The sequence below is a fragment of the Pygocentrus nattereri genome, chromosome 4 (genome assembly GCF_015220715.1).
Source record: "Pygocentrus nattereri isolate fPygNat1 chromosome 4, fPygNat1.pri, whole genome shotgun sequence".
NCBI classification, from domain to species: domain Eukaryota; kingdom Metazoa; phylum Chordata; class Actinopteri; order Characiformes; family Serrasalmidae; genus Pygocentrus; species Pygocentrus nattereri.
In genome coordinates this window covers 36072224-36083723 of record NC_051214.1, presented here as the reverse complement: position 1 = coordinate 36083723, position 11500 = coordinate 36072224, and the positions used below count along the sequence as shown (strand labels likewise).

The 11500-nt window shown below is 35.8% G+C and overlaps 1 protein-coding gene across 2 annotated transcripts in view; it reads right to left on the bottom strand.

Moving 5' to 3' along the window:
- Nucleotides 1-7329: 7329 nt before the first annotated feature.
- Nucleotides 7330-11500, bottom strand: part of fndc1 (fibronectin type III domain containing 1) — a 66198-nt gene continuing 62027 nt past the window's right edge. For both annotated transcript variants that reach the window (XM_037538141.1, XM_017725652.2), the window contains 3 exons: nt 10160-10321; nt 9770-9892; nt 7330-8854 (listed from right to left, as the gene is read on the bottom strand). In XM_037538141.1, the coding sequence (XP_037394038.1) occupies nt 8739-8854; nt 9770-9892; nt 10160-10321 (401 nt within the window). In that variant the 3' untranslated portion in view covers nt 7330-8738. The remainder of the gene's footprint in view (nt 8855-9769; nt 9893-10159; nt 10322-11500) is intronic.

The window sequence follows — 11500 nt, the reverse complement described above, 5'->3', positions numbered from 1 at the left end:
CTGCTCTGTCCTGTTGCTTAAAGCGGTGAAAGCATTGGATATGTTTGCATGGGAGTATCTCTGGACTACGTTGGACAAATTTGGGCTATATACACGATTTATTAGCATGATTAAAGTGTTATATTCAAATCCTTCAGCAGTGGTCTGCACAGGGATCATTTTCTCTGCCTAGTTTCTGGTATCTAAAAGGTACTCGCCAGGGCTGCCCAACTTTCTGTAACACAGATGATGTATGTCGATGATATCCTTCTCTACATAGGTAATGCAGGTTTTTCATTACCACATTTGTTCTCTACTACTCTGATTTGTTTAGCTCATTATCTGGTTAGAAAATCAACTGGACTAAGTTGTTGCTGATGCATTTTAATTCAGGTGCATCTCAAACTCCAATGCTCTCTCAAATACCAATAGTTAAGAGCTTTAGGTATCTCTGTGTTCATATTTTTGCTTTTACGACTTCCATTGCAACATGAACCTTTCAAGGTATTTATAGCCGTATTGAGAATGATCTGGAGTGGTGGTCCAACCACCCAAATTCACTACAAGCTCGTATATCGATTGTTAAAATGGATGTACTCCCTCGTGCTAATTCTTAATCTTCCATGATCCCTCTTGCTCCTTCCAGGGGCTACAGGGAAAATCTTCACTCATTAATCTCCAAATTCATGGGGAAAGGAAAAAAAGGCCTCGCCTAAAACTCACAACTCACCAGCGAGACAAGACACAGGGAGGACTGACCTTGCCAAATTCTAAGACCCATGCTGCATCTTCTTTCTACATGGTTCAACCCTAATCCCTCTGTCTCTTGGAGAACAACTGAGGAGAATCTTTTGCTACCTCACAGACTGCAGGATCTACCATATTTCAACTCACCACTGACAAAAGTTAAGTCACGTATAGGCTACTTGCAACCTAACATACGGTAATATTTTGTTTTGTTTTGATAAATGATGCTGTCCAGTGATTACTGCTAAGCATTCCTGGTGGATCATAGTGTCAATCAAAATTTCAGTCATTTGTTCCTGTGAGTTTAATTTCTGTATTAAACTGTGGATTGATGACTGGCTCTTCCCATAAAGTCTGTAAATTTCAGCACAAGACTGTTCCCTGGCATGGACTGATGACTTTACACAGATGCACTCAGTAAGAGATCACAAGACAGGCAGGATGTACTCTATTATTCTAATAGCACACATATTTAGGTGTTATAAGATGGCCAAGTTTTTAAATAAAACAATTTTGTTGCTAAACTGTTTCAAGCCTTCTTTTTTTTGTTGAAAAATAAACATGCAATCTGTTGTAAGTAACCTCAGATTTCTGTTGCTTGTGTAGTTTGTGTTGAATTTGCTGAGAGACATTTTGTGAGAACTCACAGTTCTCTCAGTTCATTTCCAGGCATTCATGGAAGCCAGGGGAACCACATATCTATGCCCTTCTCTAGACATCTATATTCAGGCTCTAGAAGATGCACAAATCAAGCATCAATGTGTTAACAAGAGTCTTTAAAATGATGTTTAATTAAAGTGTAACCGTCTGACATTTTATAGTGTATTTTCCTATTTACAGCTGTGCTCTCTTGTTGGGTCTGTGCTGATGTTGCTCATATAAGCTGAGCTAAGGCCAGTTTTACTGCTCAACTGATCTGCTGTTTCAGTGATTAAGATAAGGGTGGCTGGCGGAAGCTGTCCCAGATCAGTGTAGAAGACTAGTCTTCTCTGGCTGGTTCTCTGGCAAATGAGGGAAATTTCTAACTTTTTCCAGTGTTAGAAGGAACAATTCTGTACACTATTGTTTTATGCATTAACAGCCACTTAGCTTTAAATTGGCTTTCCACCAAAACTAAAAATTATTTGGAGAAAACATTTTGCAGTTTGCATGCACGTTTTCTTTCATTTGTGGCTATGATTTCTTAATTTGTTGCCACAATTACCAATTTATATTCTCTCATTTTCTTTTAATTGTGTACATTTTTTCTTTAATTCATGGGTATATTTTCTTAAATTGCTCCCAAGATTGATAATTCGTTGTTTTGTTTTCTTTTAATCATGTGCACTTTTTCTTCAATTTGTGGGTACATTTTCTTAATTCCTTCCCAGGATTAACTGTTCATTCTCTAATTTTGTAAACTGTCTGAAGGGTTTTGATATGTTAGATTTATGCATTAATACATAGATAGAGATGCACACATTAGGTTAGATTTTGATTTGGGTGCATTGTAAGGACATTGTAGCTTCCCTTGCACAGCAGGGCATCAGAATCAGCAAACAGAGCATAGATTAAAGTTTTGTGTTGAAATGAATGAAGACAGTGACTTTCCATCATGACATGAAGCCAGAACACAGCTACTGTCACAAATTTATTATTAGAATTGTGTCAATGTTTCAACATCTGCAAATTAAACATACACAGAAACATTCATGTGGCTTGGATTATTAGCTTTAGACATTTTAATGGTTTTAATTCTACATTTATATATATATATATATATATATATATATATATATATTAAATGAACATGTAGAATTAAAACCATTAAAATGTCTAAAGATAATTAAAAAAATGTGAATTAAAGAAAAAATTTACACAATTAAAAGAAAATGAGAGAATAAATTGGTAATTGTGGCAATAAATTACAAAATCATAGCCACTAATGAAAGAAAATCTGCATGCAAACTGCAAAATGTTTTCTCCAAATAATTTTTAGTTTTGGTGGAAAGCCAATTTAAAGCTAAGTGGCTGTTAATGCATAAAACAATAGTGTACAGAATTGTTCCTTCTATATATATACACACACACATACATGCACAGGACAAGTAAAATGACCTGTATTTACTAAGTTTATTTTGTTTGTGTATGAATAAAAAAATGCAATATTGAAAAGAAAGCACACACATCATTAAAATAAAACTAGAGAATGAATTGTTAATCTTGGGAGGAATTTAGAAAATATACCCACAAATGAAAGAAAACGTGTGCATGGTTAATAGAAAATGAGAGAAGGAACAATTTAAGAAATTTTAACCATGAATAAAAGAAAACCTGCATACAAATTTCAAAATGTTCCCTTTAAGAAAGTTATGGTTTGGTTTGAAGCTCTCTTATAAAAAGCTGTTACATTAAATGGTTATTAGTACACTGGCAGATGGGACATGGAGAGCTACATGCAGGACAGTATAAGGCAAAATAGTGCTCAAAGAAAACAAGATTTTTTTCAAATTTAACACTAGTTCACCATTATCAATGTTACATATAAACCTCAGAAGGCATGTTGGATAGTAAATAAAATGGCGACATTTGAGAGGTGGACATTACAATGCCTATCACCACCACATGATACATCCATCAATGCATTCTCAAAAATGCGCCAGTGTACATCAAAAAGCTCTGAATGACTTTGCTTGCACCCCAATTACTGAACTATGCAGACTTTTTGTGGAATTTTCTTTTACGTTATGCAATATTTTTGAGCTGCATATGGCCTTAATCTGTATAATACATTCATTTTGTATAATAACAATAAAAGAAAACACCAAAATATGATTTTATCCAGAACCTGTCTGAAAATTGCTTTATCGAAGAACATACAGAGTAGATCTGCTACATACATAATCCTAACAGGTGAGGCACTCTTTCTTTCTCTCTCCCTTGCTCATTCACTTGCTCTGCTTTTCTCTCTCACTTCTGACCTGAAACTTTCGTTCTATGATTTAATCCTCTCAGAATGAATGGTAACATTTTCCAGCCCAAGTGGCGCATGACCTACTTTTAAAAGACGCGCAAGTAGCATGTGGAAAACAGTTAAGATCCTTCTTCAGTTCACGATGGCTGGCTGCACTTTTAATATGCTCACAATTACACATAATTATGTCCCATAACTTAATATATGGAATATGGGTCATTTTTGTTCACCTCTTAGCAGTCGGTGATATTATGTTTACAGGGTAGAAATTGCCAGATTACTGAATGCAAACTCGTCTTGGTAAATATGAAGAAAATTAGTATAGCTTGGTGAAGTAAATAAGCAAAGAGTAGCCTTGCTTTTTTTGCACTTTCCTCTCAGCTGGATATTGCTGGCTTTCACTGGTCAAATAGCGACTTGGCTGCCCAGTACTCTGGAACAGAAAATAGCCTTCATGTTTAACTTCATTACTTCAGAGATTAGATCCATGTCCCCAGTTTCCAAGAATGTTTTTCGCTCCACTTCAGACCAGGATGCCTGGGCTGTGAGACTATTAGTCTTTGGCTAGATCATTTTTTTCCTCCATACCCCTTATGAGTTGTATAATCTCCACAGAAAAGCATTACCAATAGAACAGAGCAATGTGGAGCAGCCACAAGAGTCAAAGGCCACCATGTCCAGTGCCAAGCACTGGCTAGAGGGTTCTAAAATCCCCCAGCATTGCTCTGAGGAAGTGAGTTCTCTGGAGTGATGAAGCTCCATTCATTATTGTGATAATTGTGAAAACTGGAGTAGTGTTTGTAATTCAGTACTAATCATCCAACATCTGTACCTGACCTCACTAGCACTCTTGTAGCAGAATACAACTAGATCCTCAGCAAAGTTCCAACATCTAGTTTAAAGCCTTCTCAGAAGAGCAGAGGTTGTTACTGCTGAAAAGGACAAACTCTTTGTTAATACCTTTGATTTCAGATGAAAAATTGCATGAGCAGGTGTCTACAAACTTTTGGACATATTGTGTACCACACTGACAGAGGTTATTCAATTAGGGATTAGATTATTGGATTAGGTACCAATAAGGGATATCTACAGAATTGTGTCCTCACTACTGAATGCTATTGGAATAATGACAATCATGGTAAAATGCCTGCAGGAGAACCCATCTGAACTGACATCTCTTATGTGGGAATAATTAGAGCTTAATTCAGATGTTAGACTAGCAGTGACCACTCTAAAAGCTGAACAAACTGTTTATTTCCTAGGAGAAAATAATCTCTCATCACTGCATCTGAGCTAGACAATAACAGAACCTAACACTCTTGTTAAGGTGCTTTTCTCATCCAAACTGCATCAGATACTGCAGATGACAGAGAAGGTGAAATAGTCCAGTTAGTGAACTTTTCTGTATGTATGCAGTAAATTCCTTATCTTATTTATTTATCAACTTCATACATTCCATTATGTTAAATTTCACCTATATTACATCTTATATGGAACATTATTAATTTGGCTCATTTTAGTTCTTCAGACTTATTATTGCATGCAAAAATTAAGGGACCCTTGGTCAAGTTACATGTTTTGTTGTTTTTCTAAGTGAAAATATGTTAACTAAGTGAAAATATGTTAACCTTTATAGGGAACATCCTTCTGCACATTTTAATGCCTGATGAATGTTTATTTGCTGATTTTCACATATTGCAACAGTCACATACAAAAAAATCCAGCATAAAATTTGGTCTGTGCAGAAGGTATGGCATGTTTCATAATTTATTTTTTTCCTAATAAATTAAATTTAGGGAATAAACAGAAATTGTACACCACAATTAACATTAAAAATGTCATATTTAAGTGTGTTGTCTTTAGAGGACATGTTAATTTATTTTCAATTAGAAAATCAAAACATGTAATTTAACTGTTCATAAGTGTTTAAACTTAGATCATACAGGGTAATACAGAAATACACACTGAGTAAAACCTTAGGAAATATATGCATTTAGCATCGTGGTCTTGGTAATAGAGACGATTATCACTCTAACTAATTGAATTTTATTTGTGTGATATAAAGGAACCTATCACTTTATAAACTTGGACAGCCAAGCTGCAGACAAATATTGCTGTACAACACTTTCACAGACTTAAAAATGTAGGGCAACTTCTTACTGTAGGGTGGCATTTGACAAGCTACATAAGCCAACTGACATGAACCTAACAGACAATTACAAAAAAAGCCCAGAAAGTATTATGACAAGTCAAGCTTGTTGGAAGACTTACTTAAGTGTAATGTAACCTTATAAACACTGCCCTATAGCAGTGTTAGCAACTATAGTAGTATTCAATGTTTGCACATTCAAATGGATTGATTTTAAGCTTAATCAGATGAACAGCATGTTTTACTGTGCAATAGAGCTCATTAACATCCATAACCCCCAGTCTATTCCTTATAATGCTTGACAACATGAATTTGGCTCCAGACAGTCTGTTTCAACCAAGCATGAGAAAAATCGGAAAATCTGTATCATGTATATTTTGGAGTTGAAATAAGGACAGAATGTGCTCAGCTCTGTTATTGTACATCCTCTAACAATAACAATTACCACCACCAAACTCTAGAAAACAATGGCTATCTAAACGAGAGATGACCTGGCTAGCTTACCCTGTGTTTTCCCCCTTTGAAAGGACTGTTGGGAAAGTTCTTGCAAAATGCCAAGTAAAACATGAATGTGTTTTAATTTTGTAATAAAGAATAGCTGGTCTGGTAGATAAGATGTATGTTTTTCACTGGACAATATGTTTCTTAGTACGCTAATATTGGCCAAGCCAGGGTGTCCACCTGACTGCAGCTTTTGTTAGGTTTTGTAACACCCTATTTCCCAGCATAGACTCAAAGACTACGCTGCTGTTCAAGACAATGTCCTGCAGTGGTTTTCTTCCTATCACTTAAATAGGAGGTTTTTACCCCCAGTGAAGCAGCTCACTGCGAGGTTCCTCAGGAATCAGTTCATGCACCAATTTAGTTTTTTAACCCCTTAAATGACCAGGAACTGATGGTAGATTCAGAGCTATATTACATCCTCTTTTCACTTTTACTTAAACTAAGTCACTAAGTCACTTTGCAGTATTTTCCATGTTATTACTGACTAAAATGCAATTAGAATGCAATAAGCTTGAGATTTTAAGAGGTTAGTATATATACTCTGTCTTGAAAAGATAATTCGAAGATGTGGCCTTTAGTTTGATTTGTCCAAGAATGAGAAAAAAAAATTGAGAGGTATTTTTTCCTAGGAACTAAAGCACAACAAAAAATGTAATCATACTATTTCAGAACAGAAAGTTTCAGTTGAGAACTCTGTTATTGGTAATTACCTTTATTTTTACTTCAATGTAACCCACTAGCTTGGGTTACACAGATGTTTTTGGATCTATATCACATCTTACACGATTTCATTCAATATCATATTTTATGACACAGTTATAAGCCATGTATATTGTATTTATGTGCTTAGTCTACAGGTCCAATAGCTTTCCAAACCTATTGATCTATATAATGAGTCCTATATTCAGTCTATATAAAAGTGATTTCTGAACTAAACATTCTATTTCAAGCAGTTTAGGAACATTGTGTTGGGGTTGGAACACAATAATACAAATGCTCTGAGCCAACTTGCCTTTTTATTCAGTTTCTGAGTCCTGATGTACAGTTGTATATTAAAACAACACCAGACATGCCATGCACATGTCTTAAAACCGTCCTGGAAGAATCAGAGGATGGATGAAGGAGTAGCAATCAGCAAGTATTCCTTCAAGCATGTACATGATTATAAAGTTATTATTATAGGTGTAAAGTTTGATGCATCTCTGACCTTTGCGGCAAAAATGATGGTAATACAATATAAACTATATTTTCCTTTAAAATATCTTCACTGTGTGGTTGACATTCAGTATGCATGCATTGTTGAAACATCAACCCAGACCTTTGTTCTATATTGTCTAGACTATGGAAACACTCTTCATGGTGGTCTGCCCACTAAATCCTTAAATAAACTCCATATTCTGCAAAATAGGGCTGTCCCCACCAAAACTAATAATCCTGTATTTTATCTACACGGAATTCCTGACAGACAGTTAATTTAATAATTATTATGGTGTTTTTTAAGGCCTTGCATGACACTAACACTTTTTTGAGAGACCTTTTTATATTTGAAAGTCTCCCTTCTTGTTCAGCATGGTATCTCAAATAACCTTTATGCACCAAAAGTAAATCTGTGCACTGTAGAGGACTTTTTTTCCCTCTTGGTAGTCTCCAATGGAATTCTCTCCTGAATGTGATTAGAAGCATTTCATTTTTAGCATTATATGACGTCAATGCTAACAACACACTTGTTAGAATGTCCATGTAGCACAAAGCATTAGTGGTTTCCATGTTTTCCATAGCACCTTTATTCAGTTTTCAACCTTTCCTGAGCAAATGGAAATAACTGTTCATCTGCCCTCATATGGGCAATACTTCCAAGCCAACTATTGTTGAAGGTAAGATGATACAAAAATGAGTACAAAACTAGCAAAGTCATTAAAAACTACAAAGAAACATCAATCATGGAAAATTTGTTACATCATTAACATATAGGTCACTGTATTTGTAAGGCTTCAGCAATCCCCTGTCATTGCTTAGTCGGGCTTGTGTTCTGTGTTAAACATCCTATTAAAGGCTACTAATTGAGTCATACTACGATAAATTATCCAAGACAGAAATAATGTCAGAAGCCATTCTCAATCATTGGGAATTATTGAGGATATTATGTCTCTGAAACGTTATTAATAATTTGAACACACATGCTTGTATTTCCTCATATACAGACTGTGTTTAAAAAGTGCTTGATATCTGAATAATTATATATAAACGTGTTATTTTAAGTATTATATTCTCTCTGTCAGAAAAAGTATGTTGTTTTGGCTTCAGTTGCCATGGTGAGCAAAAGTTCATTTATGGAATTGGCACACAGAGAGGGAAGGAGGATGGAATGTAGATGCCAGCGGTGTCTGGCTTTCAGAAAGTCCTCCGTTACCATTTCCCCGGGATTGGGACACCACACTCGTACCAGCCCACGAAAGGATGAGGTGTACGCTTGCCTATGGGCCCAAAATTTACAGGCTCCTGCCTATATGAGCGATAGTAACCTGAAATCCACAAAAAAAAAAAAACAACAACAACAACAAAAAAAAAAACAAAGTGGTTAAAATGCTGCTTGAGTTCTCACATGGTCAATGAAGATTCTAAAGACTCCCTACATTCTAAAGATTCTCTAGATTTTAAAAAACAATTAATTAATTTGCCATGGTAAACACAACAAAAATATGAACAAAAATGAAGTCCAAATAAGTTATAAGTTCCAGCAGGTTCAGTGCTTGGGCCTCTAATAAATTATAATGTGTGCTAATGTACTATGTGCATCATTCATGCTTTGTTTATAATTTGTTAGAAAAGTCATCAATTAGACATTTTTATGATGATCAAAGAAAAAATAAAAAAATGTCCTGCACATTAATCAAATATATCACACTGATTTTTGTATTTCAGAAATTTACAGGCTCCTGTTTATATGAGCAATAGTAACCTGAAATCCACAAAAAACCAAAGTAAATAAAATGGAGAGATTACAGTCATGTGCAGTCATAAACAGTCACAAGTGAAAAAGTTATACATATCCTCTACAGAGAAAACATGTCTGCACATTTTAAAGCAAAGTTACAGTTTATTTGCTGAATTTGATATATTGGGGAGAAAATACAACATAAAATAAGGCCAGTGCAAAAATTAAAGCACATTTTCCATTTTTCCAGCATGTTAAACAGCAAGTAAATAGAAACATTCCACTAAAATTTGCAGAAAAAAGCCATGTTTAAGTTTGTTCCCTGTAGATGATATGTAACTTATCTTTACCTCAAATCAACAAAATGTAATTTGTCCAACGGTGCCCAAACTTGCATATGACTATGTTGATGTATTTTATTCATGTGTAGGTGATGACAAATCACATTTTTAGAGTAGAGTGAGATTAAATGCATTTTCACAGTGTTCTGAGACTGTAGTACCTTTAGCTGCGGGCAGGTAGAGGGAGAGGCTGTGAGGTCCTGTCCTTCCTTCTAGATAGGAATCTACAAACTGACAGTGGTCCTCTCCATTGCCAAATGTATCACCGATACTGTAGAAACTATCTGAAATTGTGGAAAGAATCAGCTTAAATACCTTTTAAAACTGAAAACACATCCACTACTTTTACACTGAGCCGAGGCAGGAAGAGCCAAAAATAGGGGCATTTGGGCAAAATCACATATTGGACACGGGAGGGGAAATACAGACAAGAAAGTGTGCTCAATATTATGGCAGTTAAAGACAGGGACTTCAGGCACTAGTGAATTATGTTTATTGCAGTAGAGAAGAGAAAGTGTCCTATGCAAAAAGCAGAGGAAATGGAATGTTACCTTTTAGGCCATCTCCCATAAAGATCTTGTAGCGCAGTGAATTGCAGAGGACCACGCCCACAAACTTTCTGTACCAGGTACGTTTTACAAATTGACTTCCTTTACAGGAGCTGTGGGCTGGGTTGTATCTAAAGGTATACGGAATCCAAATAGGCTCACCACCTGGAGGAGACATGAGCACAGGTGTGTTCCAAAACAGACTTTGACACTTTTATTCATATTTCTTAATTAGTACACTCTGCATGACTAAACTGAAATTATGTTTAGAAAATAGCCTCCTAATAAATACTCTTTAAAAATAAATGTTCCTAGATGGGTCCAATTTGGGGCTTTCATTCCTTGGAAAATTAATTGGGATGGAAGAATGATTCCACAATTGTGGTGCCACTTGCACATTACTGCTATTTTTAAAATATTCATGCAAAGTAAAGTTTACAGCCCATCTCACACCAGATGTACACGCTAATCTGGATCCACGCCGCGGCGCTTGCTATTTCACACCGGACATGGCACACGCGTTGCAAAGCAAGAGCAGTAGCTGTTTGTGTTGTGATTTCATTTAATATAAACATCTATACTATCCATTTATCTCATATAAACTTTATAGATGACATAAAGAGAACAACAATAAAACCTTAGCTGCTATAACTGTTGCTGACTTTCTCACCAGGTGATGTTGCTCTGTATGAAGAGGAGGAGATGCTTGTATGTTCACAACATTAACCTACTCAAGGAATTTTTAGTCAGCCTGTCAAAGATTTGTTGATTAGCCTAGACTGCATATTACAGCACAGACATTGCATTTATTTACTGTTTCTGCATTTCTACTTTTTCTGAAACTGCTAGCATGCTGCATGCAGCATGTGTCAGATATAGGCCCAAAGCACATTTTTGCACTTCACGTACACGTTACCGCTGCGGTGCTGCTTGACGCACATGGTCAGTGAGAAAGGCAATACTGATTAATATAGGAGCAGTTACTGCGACTCCATTTGGAATCTTCCACACCACTTGTACTAGAGCTCCTTAAACCTTTGTTTGGTTTACTTGTTTGCAAAGTATATTTCTGTGTGAGTTCACAGCCATTTTTCCTTTGTTTGTATTTGTGTTTTGACTCTCACCTTGTCTTTCTGGTTTTTGACCATGGATATGCGCGTTATGTTGCCTGTCTGTGTTTTGACCCCTGCCTGTTGTGATTAGGAGTGTTGAACACCACCAAATAAAGCCATTTCGCACCTGCAGCTGACCTAGAGGCCTCTGATGTTACAGCTAGACTAAATAAATAGTTAATAAATCTTATTGTACCCATCTTCTTTAAACCAGTGTTTATATTTATCTCAC